The 17,535-nt window shown below is 41.7% G+C and overlaps 1 protein-coding gene across 2 annotated transcripts in view; it reads left to right on the top strand.

The window, feature by feature from the left end:
• Atp6v1a (ATPase H+ transporting V1 subunit A) overlaps positions 1-17,535 on the top strand; it is a 52,165-nt gene that overhangs the window by 30,401 nt on the left and 4,229 nt on the right. For both annotated transcript variants that reach the window (XM_021185543.2, XM_021185542.2), the window contains exons 7-13: positions 871-1,033; positions 1,898-2,006; positions 6,667-6,789; positions 6,873-6,987; positions 8,431-8,494; positions 9,514-9,717; positions 17,101-17,195. In XM_021185543.2, the coding sequence (XP_021041202.1) occupies positions 871-1,033; positions 1,898-2,006; positions 6,667-6,789; positions 6,873-6,987; positions 8,431-8,494; positions 9,514-9,717; positions 17,101-17,195 (873 nt within the window). The remainder of the gene's footprint in view (positions 1-870; positions 1,034-1,897; positions 2,007-6,666; positions 6,790-6,872; positions 6,988-8,430; positions 8,495-9,513; positions 9,718-17,100; positions 17,196-17,535) is intronic.

Below are 17,535 nucleotides of genomic sequence, written 5' to 3'. Positions count from 1 at the left end.
CCCCCCCCCCCCCGCTTCCGTTCTCATCTGTTCCCAACTCCTGTAAGCTTCGGTATTTCTTAGGTTTCTCTCCTGTACTCTCTGCCCTCATCCAAACCTTAGCTCTTTGAGGATGGCCTATCACTCTTCCTGACTAAAGTAAACTTTATGGTAAGATGTAAGTTTCCTAGACCCTTTTCTACCCCTTATGAAGCAGATACGCTTCGTACATGGTTTATAGTTTTAATTCTTGTGTTGTCTTTAGTGAACAGACTTGTCCAAGCATGAATGTCATCAGGGCTCTTTTGTTATCTCCCTGTATTCGTACAGCTTCATAAGACACTTCCTCGGGTGTCTATGGAACACACTTTCACTTTCCAACCACTGTAAGTGATAAAGATGGTTATCATAATAAAATACTTGTCTTTTGTTATTTTGAGATAGTGTGTCACTCTGTACCTCAGACTTGAGCAATTCAAGCTAGCCTTCAGTTCATCGGTAATCCTACTGCCTCAGCCTCCCGAATGCTGGCACTATAGGCAAGAACTGCCACATCCATCTTTTCTTTTTTTTTTAAGACATACTTTCTCTATGTAGTGCTGGAACTCACCATGTAGGCCAGGCTGGCCTCAGACTCACAGAGATCCACCTGCCTCTGCCTCATGAGTACTGGGATAAAAGGCGTGCAGCACCACACCTGGCTTATAGCCACCTTAAGACATATGCTATTAGGCACAAATGAGCTGCTAATAATTATGTCAGTATATTCTATGTGTATAGAAATGTTTCAGAGTAATTTTCCATCAGTTGCCTACTTTGTTTAGCAGTATACGTTAGCAAGCTAGCAGCATAATAAGCATTTCTTTTCATTTTTTGTTTGTTGTCCTTCAGGTGTGTTCAGGGAGGAACTACTGCTATCCCGGGTGCCTTTGGCTGTGGGAAGACTGTGATTTCCCAGTCTCTCTCCAAGTACTCCAACAGTGACGTCATCATCTATGTCGGCTGCGGTGAGAGAGGCAACGAGATGTCAGAAGTTCTCCGCGACTTCCCTGAGGTCTGTCTCTAGAACACTCCTTATAATCGTCTAGAGGAAACGCTGCGTGTCAGCCATCGCTGACAACAGTTTATGCTCCATGGCAAAGAGTGGTGCTTTCAGTTGTCAAGATGCTCTCAAAGAATTTTAAATTAATACTTTTGATTAATCTGTATATTTTTAAAAAGGAAAATGAATTTTTCTTTGTTCTCACTTAAGAGAAAAGTAAGATGGATAAAATAAAAAACATTTATATATTTTTTCTTTTTTTTTAAATTTTTTATTAGGTATTTTCCTCATTTACATTTCCAATGCTATCCCAAAAGTCCCCCATACCCACCCCCCCACTCCCCCTTTTTGGCCCTGGCGTTCCCCTGTACTGGGGCATATAAAGTTTGCAAGTCCAATGGGCCTCTCTTTCCAGTGATGGCCGACTAGGCCATCTAAAACATTTATATTTTAACTGGGTATGGTGGCCTGTAATTCCTGTACTTGGGAGGCTGAGCCAGAAGGGTCAGTTCAGGGCTAGCCTGGACTACTTCTAGAGTGAGACACTGTCTAAAAAACAAACCCTAAGAAACTGACCATTTAAATGTGAAGCTTTTCGTGGGCTCTGTGATCTAGGTTACTGTAGTAATATGTCCTTTTTCATGAAATAATGGATTTCCTTTGTCCATTTGAAATGTCCAAATGAGATTGCCTGTTTGTCAGACGGTGCTGTGGGACAGGGCAGAGAGGTTGGCATGATGGGGATAGTCCTAGGGAATTCTGACGAAAGGATTAAACAGAAACAAGTTGCAGTCTTTGTAAATGGGGGGAAATGTAAAATGTTAGAGTGTTATACTGAGACTGGAGCTCACGCACTAATGGATTTCCCACCCTTAGCTCACCATGGAGGTTGATGGGAAAGTAGAGTCCATCATGAAGAGGACAGCGCTGGTAGCCAATACCTCCAACATGCCTGTGGCTGCAAGAGAAGCCTCCATCTACACTGGTGAGTCTGGGGCTGGGAGAGAAGAATTTAACACCAGCACCCAGCTTTTCTTTCCCAAGAACTTCATCTCTTAAAAAAAAACCCATGCAATCACTTTCCTGGCTTTTAAGAAATATCTGATTTATTATATGTATCATGAGAATAAAAGATTGTATGGGCAAGAGGCTGTGTGGAGTATATTATGCCACATGTCTATGTGCCCTTAGAGAACAGAGAGGATGTCAAATCCTCTAGAGCTGGAATTACAGGCAGTTATGAGCTATCCAGCTTGGTTCTGTGGACAGAACTCAGGTCTTCTGCAGAAGCTCCTAACCTCCGAGCCATCTGCCCAGACCCAAACGTAAGATGTGTGTTGAGCTGCCCCAGAGGGTGGTGTTGTCTTCTTCACCTGCTCCTCTCCCTCACCTCCCCTGTACACCCACCCTGCCTTTGCTCTGTGGTTGAGCACATCCGAGGTAAGCACTCCTGAGCTGTACCCAAGCTTCCAGGTCGGTCTGTCTCTTTCTCTTTTCTTGGTTTTTTTCAAAACAGGGTTTCTCTATGTAGCCCTGGCTGTCCTTGAACACACTCTGTAGACCAGGCTTCCCTCGAACTCAGAAATCTGCCTGCCTCTGCCTCCCAAGTGCTGGGATTAAAGGAGTGTGCCACCACGCCCAGCTGCCTCCAGATCTCTTAATGCTCATAAAACAATGTATTTATCTTCTTAATTGTATCATTTATCTGTATTTTAACATTGTACTATGTAAATACAGTTATGTGCCTATGACGTGCTATTTTTAGGGACTATAAAAGATAAGAAATGTGCTGTGCTGCACACTTTTCATCTTTGCTCCCTCAGCCTCAGTGCTTAGGACCTTCATTTCTCCTTTTTTAGGAATTATTAACTCTCTACTTTGTTCTAGAAATAGAGAGCCAGTATTATTTAGACTTTGGCCTTCCCTAAATGGAGCCAGTGTTCCCTGTGGCTAGTTTCTCTATTTTTTGTTTTATTATATGTCCTTTGGAAGTTTCTGCAAGAAAGACTCACGGAAATCTTCATTTTCCTTGAACTCTTGCTTTCTTCATAAGTTTCCAAGGTTTTTTTTTTCCCCCTTTGCCTTTAACAGTTGTGTTTCTGAACTAAAATTATTGGTAGTTTTTGTAGCCTGGTAGTTTTTACTAACATGTGTTGACTTTCATAGACTTCATGATTTATGATCTGCTGGGGTAATATAGCAATACTTACTTTTTTCATTTTTGAAATAGAAGGAATGCCGACCCAAACCTCAAGCGTGGTTTGGCTGAGAGCCGATTTCTTGGATCAGTGTTGTTTCCCTGAGAACACTTATTCACGCAGTCAGTATTTTGGGAGCACAAATCTGAGAATGACTTTCCCCCTTGTAGAAGTAACTTTTCTTGGTCCGGAGAATTTCTCTTTAAATTTAAGTCTCATAGCTTTCTTAGAATATTTGGCATTGTTGATAGCTTAGATACGTCTTCCTCAGACATGAACCATGTCAGTCTCTGAATTTGTTTTTTATTTTGAAAGACTTGAGAATTTTATCTGCAACCTCTTCTTCCATTAGACATACTAGAGCCCTACTGATCACCATTTCCTATCCTGTCTTTTATTTAGACTTTCATGTGTCCGTTCCTAGTATTGCCTCTACTGAAGCCTACATTTCCATACTGGTTTGATTTTTCTTACCACACTTTTCGTCTGTTCTTTGGCAGGCTCTTTCGCCACCAGTGTACTTCCTTCTACATTGTTTTCATTTAACCACCTGGGACCATTATTCATCTTTGTAAGATGGGTGGAACTGGCTGTGGCTGGTGCAGGAGAGCAGGAATTCTTCATGGTTACTTGTGAAATTTGTTACAGCACGCAGTTGTGTAATTATTTTACTGTTTCTCTTCAGTGAACAGAGAGCCATTGGTAGTGAGTCCTTTGCCCTCCCCCAAGCTGTGTAATGCATGCAGACAGGGAGTGCCTGCGTGTGCTGTGTTGCACCTCCATCTTCCTATGTTTCCTCCATGCCAACCTGGGCCCGAGGACCTCCTGCTCTGGCCATTCTGCTTCGTAGCATGTGTGCCCAGTGTGCCAGTTCGCAGCAGCTTAATTCACTCTTTTGTTATAACTGAGGAAAGGGGGAAGAAAGTGGCACATTCATGTACTATTGAAGACGGGAAAGCTACCGCTCTCCAGATGGTTGCCCTGTCCTTTATATGGAGAGAGCAGAAGCATCTTTTTTTTTTTTTTTTTTTTTAAGATACTTGTATTTTAAATTAAGGGGTGACATTACATGAGTGCAGTGCCTGCAGAGTCCAGAAGAGGGCATTAGACCCCTTGGAGCTGGAGTTAAGGGCGCCCGGCTGGTGCTGGAGCCTGAAACAGGGGCTCTGCGAGGGCCACAGTAAGTGCTCTTAACTGCTGCACTGTCTCTCCAGCCTCAGTAATAGTAACCTAACCAGTACCTTTGTGATGATTATGGTTTGACTCTGATAGCCATTCAAGGGCTGTGGTAACTGTGAGAAAGTTTGCCTCTCATCTCACCCTTGATAATCCGGTTAGCAAACAGAAAACATGAAGCAACTAAAGTGCCTAGCACCTGGAATGGATGGTTGACATTTTAACAATTGTTGCTTTATTACATCCTAGTCAGTCTATAATGTATAATGGACTAAGCTCTTTCCTGTGTTCATTAACCATTTTATAAACTACCTGCTGTCAGTTTTCCTTTTGGAGGGTAGTTGTCTTTCATATTGATTTATACAGGCTCTTTGATCAATGACGATAAGTGCTCCTTTTGAATCTGTGAGTGCAACTCAGTTTGTCTTTTGACCCCCTCACCCTGTGCTAGGGACCAAACCCCAGAACTCATAAGTGCTAAGCAGACACATTATCCCTCCATCTTTTTTGTTTTTGTTTTTGGTTTTGGTTGGTTGGTTTTGGTCTGAGTTATTGGTTGTTTTTATTTTTGGCTTTTCTTTGTCGGCACTGAAAAGTGTATGTTGGTGATTAGCGAGCCTTGGTTACTCGTGTCTATTTATGTTTTCTACAGAGCATCTAATATGAAGTACAGATGTTGGTAGCATTTCATCATAGACGTAGAACACATCTGTGCTTGTATTAAAAACTCTGTTCTAGAGGCCGGAGAGATGGCTCAGGGGATAAGAGACCTGGCTGCTCATCCAGAGGTCCTGAGTTCAATCCTAAGCAACCACATGGTGGCTCACAACCATCTGTAATGGGATCTGATGCCCTCTTCTGGCGTGCAGGTGTACATGCAGATAGAGCACTCATATATAAATAAATAAATAAATCTTAAATTTAAAAAGAAATCTGTTCTAAACATTACATTAGAATATCTGGTGTATTTTTATTGTTTTTAAGCCTAAATATTAAGTTCTTTAAGGCTTGTTTTTTTTTGTTTTTTTGTTTTTCAAGACAGGGTTTCTCTGTATAGCTCTGGCTATCCTGGAACTCACTTTGCAGACCAGGCTGGCCTCGAACTCAGAAATCCGCCTGTCTCTGCCTCCCAAGTGCTGGGATTAAAGGCGTGCGCCACCACACCCGGCTTAAGGCTTGTTTTTAAAAGCACTTTATACTTAGTGTTTTTATTCTGAGTCATGGTGTGGTACATTATAAAGTGCTGGTTTCCAGCGACTTTTTCTCTTTTCTCATGAGGTCGTTTTATTCTTGCTAAAAGAAAAGTTGGGACATTAGGTGACTCTGACAATATAGACTATTGTTTATAGACTATAGACAACATGTGACTATATGTTTCTATTGTCTTGGAGTTGTATATAATATTTATATGTATTTTATCTCCTTTAGTATATTTGTAAGTATATAGAGTAGGAGTTACTACATTTTAATAGATTAGAATCCTATATTAGGAAGGTTTGGCTGAGATAAACAACAAGACCCAGACACTTCATTTTTTGGTGTTTACTGTATAGGACAGGACTGGGTCTGCATATCAGAGACTTAGAGACTTGAGGACTTGAGGATGTCTCGAGCTGAGTTAAATATGCATGTTTGATGTATGCTACAGACAAGATGTGCTTGGAAATGTATTTCTGGATTAATTATATAAACAGAGCAGGGCATAAAACCTTTTCCTGTGGAGAGTAGGTTCAGCTATGGCACACTCCTTAAGTCCCAGCATTTAGGGAGGCACAGGCAGGTAGATCTCTGAGTTTGAGGCCAGCCTGATCTACAGAGTGAGTTCTAGGACAGTCAGGGCTACACAGAGAAGCCCTGTCTCAAACACACAACCCCCAAATTATAGTTGTATGCCATAGCCATGGCTGGGATGCTCTTTTTTCAGTCTGTGATGAACCCAGGTCAAAAGTGGCTCTTTGGTCTTCAGTACATGTTTTGAGGGCTTTAGGAAGTGTAGAAAAATGTATAACATGTCTGGCCATGGAACATTTCATTTTTAATCACATTCTTTTAGATTGAGGTCAGTTACATATCTTACCTAAATGGAAAAGATTCTTGGAAGTATGCCTCAGTTGTGTGCCTAGAAAAATAAACTTGGGGAAATGGCTAACACAAATCTTAATATGCCTGTTGTTCTAAAGTTTCTTAGGGAACTTGATAAAGTAAAACACCAAGAAAAGCCAGTAGTTTGTTTTCTGACAATATAACTTAACAGTGTTCTTCTCTGTTTAGGAATTACACTATCAGAATATTTCCGTGACATGGGCTACCACGTCAGTATGATGGCCGACTCTACCTCTAGATGGGCTGAGGCCCTCAGAGAAATCTCTGGTCGCTTAGCTGAGATGCCTGCAGGTGAGTCTAGTGTTGGTTGTCAGTGAGAACATTTTAGGAGCTGCCTTCGAACTCTCGTTTGAACTTTTCTTTCTGTCTTTCAGATAGTGGATACCCTGCATACCTTGGTGCCCGGCTGGCTTCTTTCTATGAGCGAGCAGGCAGAGTGAAATGTCTTGGAAACCCTGAGAGAGAAGGGAGTGTCAGCATTGTAGGAGCGTAAGCAGCCAAGTGTTTGCTTTCCTTTATGTATTTGTTGATTCCCTGGAGACCTGGGATTTCTGTGTAGTGTGGGCTGGCCTGGGACTAGCTGTCTTGCCTTTGCCAACAGACATGTCCCGCCATGCCCAGCTCGTGCTGTTGACTTCTCAAAAGGAAAAGAACATCACTTCTTTTAAAGAGAGGGCTGGGAAGATTGCTCAGTCAGTAAGTGTTTACCACACAAGCTTGAGGATCTGAGATTGCAGAACCTATAGTAAAAAAAGAAATGCTATGCGTGTTGCCGCATGCCTCTAATCCCAGAGCCAGGCATAGGGAGTGGAAATGGGTGAGGGGTTTCTGGGGCTTGCTGGGCAGCCGGCCCAGACCACTTAGTAAACACCAGGCCAAGTGAGAGACTCTGTCTCAAAAAATAAGGATCAATTCATGAAGTTATCCACTGGCCTGCGCGCGTGCGCGCGCGCGCACACACACACACACACACACACCTGTATCCGCAGGAGAAGGGAGCAGGGCAGAAGAAGGGAGGATATATATACACTGCTCTGGGAGTGGAGCTTCCTAAGCAGAATTGCACTCAGAGATTCAAAGGCACTTCGTGAAGCAAGCAATTCAGGCCGTCTCTGTATCTTTGGGTTTCATGGGTGTGACTTCCATGACTTTGTAAATTCAACTCATTGTATCTTAGAACTAACTTTAAAATCTGAAGGCATGTTAAGAGGAGGTTATCTCATGCTAAGGACAAAGTATAGATTTATGACTACTGCATAAAGCCTTACAGCTCTCAGAATACATCTTTGTATTAGAATTTGAAACTAATTACACTAAGAGATTGTTTTCACTTCTCAGACCAGATGGCATTCAGTAATTGCCATTGTTATTTTCACCAAGGTCCTTCCTTCCAGGAGTCATGTACTTCTAAAGTTAAGCATGTGCAGACATGAAGGTCTAGGGAGCGGCTCACTAGGTTAAATGCTTGCAACATTGAATTCCCAGAGTCCACTTAAAACAGGATGCTGTAGGGCATTTTAAAATCCCAGCACCCCTGGAAACTGCAGAGACAGACACAGCACATGCAAGGGCAAACAGACTGTCTCAAACAATGCCAACCCCACGGCTGTCCTCTGACCTCTATGTGTGCGCCATGGTACGGATGTACCATCTCTGCAGATGTGCACACACGGCGATTGGTGGGTTTTGTTTATGTTTTTCAATAGGGTGGGGCGTAGTGTGCTGCTCGCTCATGCGCTTAGTGGGCATGAAGCTCTGGATTCCATTTCTAGCAATAAAAACAAACAAAATTAACTTTTTTTAAAAAAATGATGTTTATATATTATTTTTATAAGAGTTTTAGTATCCTTGTATTTTTAACTTTCAAATATATGATGTATGTAATTGTTTTTCATAAACATTTCTCATGGCTATATGTTGTTTCTAATCTAGGGTTTCTCCACCTGGTGGTGATTTTTCTGATCCAGTCACTTCTGCAACTCTGGGTATTGTTCAGGTATGTCTTCCCCTCTGCCATACCCCAGTTGTAATTTAGCTAAGTGATCATCTGATAGTTAATTTAATCACTAAAGAACAGGCAGAAATAATAATAAAAAAATGTTTTAACAGCATCCTTAACACTGTGAAAGTTTAACACGTTTTTTCTTAGTTCTTCACAGTTTCTACTAAACATAACAGAAGCCTGGGATATATCCCTGTAGCAAGGTTTTCTTTAGTTAGTTATCCTACCCAATAAACTAACTCTCAAGTATAGAACTAAATAGGCCCCACACTGCATGATGCTAAAACATCACAGGACAGTCCAAGGTCCCATCAGAAAGTGGGTATCTCCCGTCATGCAGAGCACCTGGCTCTCCTCCCGCTGCTCTCCCACTGCTTAGCCTGGTAGTCTTCTGCATCTAGCTGCTGCCGGGGACAACTGTAGGCAAAGCACATCCACATAGTGAACCATAGGCTCGAAAGTGATGCAGTCATTACCCTCTGTCTGTTAACTATACCCGGTGAGAGCAAGGCTGGAAAATGTGGTTTCTGCCTAGACAGTTGTTTACCTGGGTCAGGTCAAGGCATACATTTTAGTGGATAGCTAATCATTAAAGAAGCCTCAATTAAAAATGTGTGTGATTCAGAACTATTAGTTTCAAATTATGTTAAGTTTTAATTGACTCAAGTGATAATAATTTGAGTTCCTCAGAACGTTTAAAGGATCTTAATCAAGGTAAATGTCTGTTCCGTCTCAGTGAGCCCCCTGGTCCTTCTGTTGTTCTGCCGCAGTCATCTCCAGCTGCACCGGTTCTCCTTTGTACTGTCACATTTGATACAGTTATTACCCACCATGAAAATGGAGAAATATGATTTTAGTTTTGATTGGGTTTTGCACAATTTAATATTGAGGTCATATTTACATATGCTAAGATGATACATAATTGGCCCAGGAAGTTAGAAAGTACTTATTAGGGACATATGTACTGCACTGCTTTGAAAAAGAAACCCCTAACTTTTGTATTTCTACATCAGGTGTTCTGGGGCTTGGATAAGAAGTTAGCTCAACGCAAGCACTTCCCCTCTGTGAACTGGCTCATCAGCTACAGCAAGTACATGCGTGCCCTGGACGAGTACTATGACAAGCACTTCACGGAGTTCGTTCCTCTGAGGACCAAAGCTAAGGAGATCCTGCAGGAAGAAGAGGATCTGGCGGAAATTGTGCAGCTCGTGGGAAAGGTGCGTGGGGCTGCACTGGGTGCCATACAGGCTCCAGAACTCTAACTATGTAGGCGCTTGCCTGGCTGGAGTAATGGCTCCTGACTAATCTCAGCACTCAGGGTACTAAGGTAGGGAGAGTGCCACAATTCTGAAGCTCACCTGCGCTAAAACTAACTGGGCCTTATATTCCATATGGCATGTAGCGTGGTCCTGGCTTCACGCCAGGTGAAAACAAGACAGCCATCACCGGTCAAATCAGATATGAACTTAAAGCCCGCTAACATAACTTTTGTAGGAGCAGTAGCACTGGGAATCAAAGGATGAGATTCCAGTTCCTCTAACAGTTAGCTATGGGACCTTCAGTGAGTGACTTAATTACGATTGCCTAGATCCAGCTATTCCAGATGAAGATGGTGTAAATAACTGTAGTCATTTTAAATCTCACAGTTGAATGATTTCTCAGGTCACATGAAGAACTAGCCAGGACTTAGTATTTCTCCCTAAGCCCCTCCCTCTTTTGAGATAGATTATTACTATGTAGTGTAAGCTAGCTTCACATTCATCATCCTGTCCGTACCTCCCAGGTACTGGAATTGTAGGTATGTGCCACCATGCCACAGCCTGTTATTTTTATTATATCTGATGAAATAACCTCCTAATTTTTTCCAACAAAGGATAATGTTATTAGATAGCTAACATCTACAGCATATATTATATATATGCTGTATATATATTATTATACATTTAGTCTTTACAGAGTATTCTGATTCTCTCAGAGGAGCAAGAAATAGCCCTGCAATACCAGATAAAAGCAATTTGAGAAAAACATTTTGTTTATAAATACAGATTAAAATATTAAATATTCACTTATTAGACCTAGTAGGGCATACAAATACAATCCATCATGAAAAAGCAGAGTGTAGCCAATGTGATGCAGAAATGTATCATTAGGAGCTGGGAGATGACTCAGTCCAGTGTTTGCTGCACAGCTACAGGCAACTGAGTTCAGATCACCAACACCCATGTGAAAGGCCATGGGTGCTGGTGTATGCATGTGATTCCAGCAGTGTGGAGGTAGGCAGGAGGATCCCTGGGGCTGGTTAGGCCACCATTCTACCGGTAAGTCCCGAGTTCAGTGAAAAGAACATTAAGTGGACAACAACTGAGGAAGACACCAACATCAGCCTCTTCCTTCCATATGCACACATGTAGGCACACTGAGCACATGCAAACTTCTACACACATGTGAACATGTATGCATCCATATGTAAAACATAGTGCATCTTAACTTGCCAGTATAATAAATGTAATGGGAGAATGATACCTCAACCAATATGTAAACAATATTTGAAGTTTACTGTTCTTTTCTTTTTTAAGATTTATTTATTTATTATATATAAGTACACTGTACTGTCTTTGGACAATCCAGAAGAGGGTGTCAGATCTCATTACAGATGGTTGTAAGCCACCATGTGGTTGCTGGCATTTGAACTCAGGACCTTCAGAAAAGACATCAGTGCTCTTAACCACTGAGCCATCTCTCCAGCCCGAAGTTTACTATTCTAATTTTAGAAATCTCTTACAAAGCAAGGAATAGAACTTTATAACTCTGTAAAAAATAATATGCTAATCTCCACATGGTAGTGTGTGCCTATATTGTACAGCGACTTACATACGATTGCCTATATTGTACAGTACAGTACAGTACAGTAGCTACTGCGGACACAGAATGGAAAGATACTTGAGCCCAGGAGTTTTATAGTAGCCCAAGCAACATAACAAGATGCTGTCTTAAATAAAACATGGGGTCAGGAAGGCTGGACAACTGCTTAAGAGCGCTCAGTGCTCTCAGAGGACTTGGGTACAGTTCTTAGCACTCATGTTTGGCCACTCACAACCACCCTAAACTCCAGTTCTCAGAAATCTGATGCCATCTACTGACCTCTGCATGTTCCCATGTCCATACAGCAGACACAGAAGTATACACATGAATAGAAATTGAAATAAATACTTAAAAAAAAAAAAGCCAGGGAGATAGCTCAGCGGATAAAACAATTACTGTGCAACCTTAAGTACTAAAAGTTCAGTTCCCAACTATGCAAAAAGCCAAGTGGTAAGCTCCTAGTTCAATGAGAGCTCTTGTCTCACGGGAATATGGGGACAGTGGTAGAGGAAGAAACACGGTGTCCTCTGCCTTCCGTATGGGCGTGTACACATGCACAGTACATACATGCTACACACAGTAAGTGAGAATACCAGTAATCTACCGACATGGGAGTCTTACTTAATACAGAGTGGAGAAATTTCAGATGCATTAAAAAAAATTATCCAGATTGAAACTAGAATGCTTACTCTCACTGTTCAGTTGGATATGGAAGTCCTAAATAATGAAATGGTTTCATTCAATTAAAAAGAGTATTGTCTTAGAGTTTCTGTTGCCGTGATAAACCCCATGAACAAAAGCAGCTTGAGGAGAAATGGTTTGTTTCGTCTCGTCATTCCAGATAACAGTCCATCAGAGAGAAAAGCCAGGGCAGGAACTGAGAGGCAGCAAGTGAAGCAGAAACTGTGGAAGAGTGCTGCTTATTGGCTTTTCAGGACCATCCACCCAGAGTGGTGCACCCCTGTGATGGGCCCATCCACACCAATCGTTAATCACGAAAATGTCCCACAGGCCAAATTGGTAGGGGCATGATTTTCAGTTGAGTTTCATGATTCACAGATGATTCTAACTTGTTTGAAGCTGACATTAAAAACTAACTAGCACTGTTATAAAGGGAGGAATGTCATTATTGTAAATGTCCTCATCTAAATAGAAAAATAATAGAGATGCAGAATTAGTAAGAGTTGGGTAAGAGTCCTAATTCAAGATAAACAGAAAGCAAGAGAAATTTCTATATAGTCACAGAGCACATAGTGTTCACATAGCAGTGAACACTAGAGGTCATCCCAGCATTTGGGAGACAGAGGCTGCTGGATACTTGAGTTGGAGGCCAGCTTGGTCTACATAGTCCTGGGACAGCCAGAGGCTACAGAGTAAAACCTGCTTATGTTTTTAGACTCATCTCAAATTTTAAAAAAGGAAAAAAAGGTAGAGTCGGGGGGGGGGGGAGTATGATCTAAGTAAAATTGTATTTTTTTCCATCAAAAGCATTTTTAAATTAATCTAGGAGAAAGCTATCTGTAAACAGTCCACACATTGGAATGGACTGAAAAGGTATTTCATGAGTCAGAAAGATGCTCAGTGGGTAAAGCTGCTTGCCCTGTAAGCCTGGCGACCTCGAGTTCAATCCCCAGAATCTTCATAGAGGTGGAAGGGTAAAACACGCATCACAGAGTCGTTGTCTGGCCTCCACAACTCTCTGCAGCATGGATGCACATACATGAGCACTCACACACATGTATGCACTAACATTAATGTTTGATACCACTTCTGTTTGAACTATAAAGTCAATGCACTTGCAAGCACATTTCTAGCTGACTTCATATTTCAGCACTGGAGATTGTACCCCATGCATCCTAAACAAACACTATTGCGGAGCTACATCTCAGTCCACTGTCGCTAGATCTTCTGATTAGACACTAACTATTCTAAAGTTTATTTGCTGTCCTAGACATTCACTCCTAGGGAGATAAAACAATAAATAAGGAAGGGATGTTCTCCTATTGGGTATTAACAGAAAACTATAGTAATGAAAAACAGTGTGGTATTGGTGAGATAGCAGACAAGCACACTAGTAGACAGAGCAGGGGCAGGGGTAGACTTCATATCTGGATCCTCAGTCAGTACTGCATAGTGTGTCACAGATCAGGTGAGGGGAGGATGGCTTGGTTTGGTCAGCAGTGGACAACAAAGTGGGTTGCTTCCCATTTCCACATGCAAAGGTAAACTACAAATAGATAGATGAACATTTTAGGCATGAAAGGAAACACTTTCACATTAATAGAACACAAAATTTTGGGGGATTTACTTTGTGTATGAGCCTTTGGTTCCCAGCTCTCTCTCACGTGGCAGCTCATGGCTGTCTGAATGTGGGTATGCACATAAGAGTGCACATGCTGTTGGGAGCTAGAGGTGTCAGACAGTTGTAGACAGTTATGAGGTGGTGTGGGAATCAAATCTGGGTCTTAGGAAATGGCATTGTATGTTCTTAACTTCTGAACCATCTCTCTAGCCAGCCTTAGAAAAAACAGATCTATGACAAAGACCCCTGCCGCCACACCCAATGACTTGAGTTCAATTCCTGGAACCCACTCCCAAAGGTTGTCCTCTAACTTCCATGTGTGTGTTATGACGCACAGAGAGAGAGAGAGAGAATATACACACACATCCATACTTACATATATACAATACATATATAAATGTTAAAGAAAACCAATCTTATAAGACTCTTTTTGTTATTTAGGATTAGAAAAGGTCTTCTGCAGTTTTCCTTAAGTAAAACAAGAGAAAGCAACGGTGGGGCTGGAGAGATGGCTCAGTGGTCAAGAGTGCTTGCTGCTCTTTCAGAGGATCTACATTTGGTTCCCAGCACTCACATGGCAGCTCATGACTATTTGTAATTCCAGTTCCAGGGGATCAAATACCCTTTTATGGCCTCTGTGGCACTGGGTACACATGGGTATACTGAACCATATATTCAGGCAAAACACTCATACACACAAAATAAATATAATAAAAAAATTTCAATGTATTTACTTTATGTATATGAGTACACTGTAGCTGTACAGATGGTTGTGAGCCATCATGTGGTTGCTGGGAATTTAACTCAGGACCTCTGCTTGCTCCAGTCCCCACTTGCTTCGGCCCAAAAACTTATTTATTGTATGTAAGTACACTAGCTGTCTTCGAACACACCAGAAGACAGCATTAGAGCTAATTATGGATGGTTGTGAGCCACCATGTGGGTATGTGAGTGCTGGGATTTGAACTCAGGACCTTCCGAAAAGCAGTCAGTGGTCTTACCCACTGAGCCATCTCTCCAGCCCCATATAATAAATTTTTAAAGGAAGTTTTCTATAATAAAATTGATGGTCTACTGTCTAAAATGTAACCAAAGGATAGAGCAGACATTAAAAAAAAAAAAAAGGAAACAGAAATATTACAGACCTATAGATAGCCTTTCAAACAACAATGATGCAATAGTCTGCACTAGTTGAATGGCAAAATTGTACAGCTGGGTGTTGCCAAGTACTGTGAGGTCTGGGTCTGGTGTACAGTTGATGGGTACATCATCTGGAGTGGCCACAGTAGTCAGTGCTGGGGGCCTTGAGTCCTTAGCAGAGAGATACAGTAGTAGAAAATTAGATGAAATTGGATTGTCCTCTAACAGGGGCAAAGATAGAATATAAAGAATGGAAGATTCAGCAGGCAGTGGTGGCACATGCCTCTAATTCCTTAGGAGGCAGAGGCAGGTAGGTCTCTGTGAGTTCAAGGTTAGCCTACTCTACAGAAAGTGATCTAAGATACCCAGGGCTAGATAGAGACACTCTGTCGGGGGGTGGGGGGGGGGCGGAGAATGTGCATACAGAATGAAATTGCCAAGGTTGAAAGAAGTACATTATGTAGCAAAGAACAGCATGGTGGATCTTTAAATCACCATGCCAAAACCACCAGAGAATGATCTAAATAATGAAAATGCTTTCTCAGAATAAAATATACATTTTTATATGATTTAAACAAAACATGATGCATGCTTAAAATATGTGTGGTTGAAGAAAGAAATAGAGATGAAAGAGATCTTTTAAAAAAGAAAGCTGTGAAAGACTTGATCCTTACCTAATGTGCTAGTGCACATAAGTCACCCCCGAGTGCCTTGGGGTGCCTGGGATCTGTTCCTCCCTTTCTCCTCTTGTCAGTGAGCCCAGCAACAATGGTATCATCTCATGTTTGCCTGGGTGATTACCAACAGTAGAGCATTGTAGGCAGTGATACTTAGTGATTGAGGCTCTATAACTTTGCATGCCAATAAAACAGACCTCACATAAGTGAATACTTATTGTCCACTATAGTTCTAAACATCCTGGAATGTGAAGAACAAACTAACTTTATGGACTGTTTATTCTGTCAAACAAACTTAAAAACTGGATTCAAGTAACAGAGACAGGGTAGGGTATTAAGAAGTTCTTTAAAGAAGTGGGGGAAGATCAGGGAGGAGTTGAGGGAAGGGAAGAATAGGATCAAATATATTGTATATGATTCTAAGAAAATAAATGTTAAAAACATGTGGGGCTTGGATACTGGAGAATTGGCTCAGCCACCAAGAGTACTGGATACTCTTCCAGAGGACCTGGGTTCAATTCCCAGCATCCACATGGCACCTCATAGCTGCCTTTAACTCCCGTTCCAGAAGGTCTGATGCTGCTTTTCTGGCTTCTGCCAAGTACTGCACATACACAGTACACAGACACAATGCACACAAAGCACCATACACATACAGTAGAAAGAATAAATCTGGAGGGAGCGCTGGGGAAGGAGCTCGGTGGTTAGAGTACTTACTGCTCTTGCAGAGAACCCAGGTTGTTTCCTGCACCCACATCAAGCAGCTTACAGTCATATGTTCCAGGGCATCTGAGACTCTTCTGCTTCTGGAATCGTGTGGACACACAGCTGTACACACATACACAGAGATGCTTTTCAAAAATAATAAGGGCTAGTGAGATTGCTCAGTCGTTAAGAACATTCGTGTGGTGATTCACAACTATTCCTAACCCCAGTTTCAAGGTATCCAGTGCTTTCTTCTGACCTCCGGGAGTCAGGCATACACATAGTACACATACATACGTGCAGGCAAAATGCTCATATACATACATATGTGCAGGGAAAATGCTCATACACATAAAACAATAATTAAAAAAGTAAGCCTAATCATGTTGACAGCAGTATTGTCCACTTATTAGTGAATGAACACACAGTACATTAGTACAATATCTCTACCTACTAGTGAATGAATAGGCAATACATTAGTACAGAGTGTGATCTTGCTTGTCAGTTGTCTAAACTAGGAAGGGGAGCAGTGTAGTTTGTGTGCTTAGGGTTTCAGGGATGCAAGAGGGGTAAGTTTAAAAACAGCTCACAGCAATGTGATATCCTTCCTACTGCTGAACTTTGAGAGGTTCAATTCAGACCTGCCTGAAACTCAGTTTGCTATCCAGGCTAGCCTAGAACTCCGAGTAACCCTCCTGCTTCAGCTGGCTGCACTCTGAGATCATAGGCATGAGCCCACTGTGCCTAACTGCTAAATGCTAGATTTTATATTTATGTGCTGGTTTCCTACTATTAAAAAGCATAAAGCTCTTTTATTAGTGATAAATGATTATATGTTGACATATACTTACTAATTGTTACCATTGATCCCATGCAATGGATTAAATTTCTTAAGGTATCCTTTTCTTTCCTAGGCCTCTTTAGCAGAGACGGATAAAATCACTCTGGAGGTAGCAAAACTTATTAAAGATGACTTCCTACAGCAAAATGGGTACACTCCTTATGACAGGTATGCTCGCTGCACTAATTTTCTTGTTTATTTCAGGATTTTCTGTTGTGTTTTGGCAAAGAGCTGCCTGTGCATTGAAAACTTTCTCACATGAGTGCATTCTGGTTCAGTATATTGCTATTGTAGATGTTCATAGCAGACTCTAATGTGCCCCTTGTCTCAGTTTGCTTGGTAGACAGTACTTTCACTCACAAGCGGCTGTAATTAGAGTGACTTGTGGCTCTGTGTGCAGACCTGGCCTGCCTCAGCTTCCTTCCCTGCCACTTCCTACTGGCCTGGCCTAAGGGGTGGTTTTTAGATTTCTCCTCCTTATTTCATAAGCGTCTCATGTTTCTTGCTA

This window comes from Mus caroli, chromosome 16 (genome assembly GCF_900094665.2).
Source record: "Mus caroli chromosome 16, CAROLI_EIJ_v1.1, whole genome shotgun sequence".
NCBI classification, from domain to species: domain Eukaryota; kingdom Metazoa; phylum Chordata; class Mammalia; order Rodentia; family Muridae; genus Mus; species Mus caroli.
This window is presented reverse-complemented; position numbering and strand designations above follow the sequence as displayed.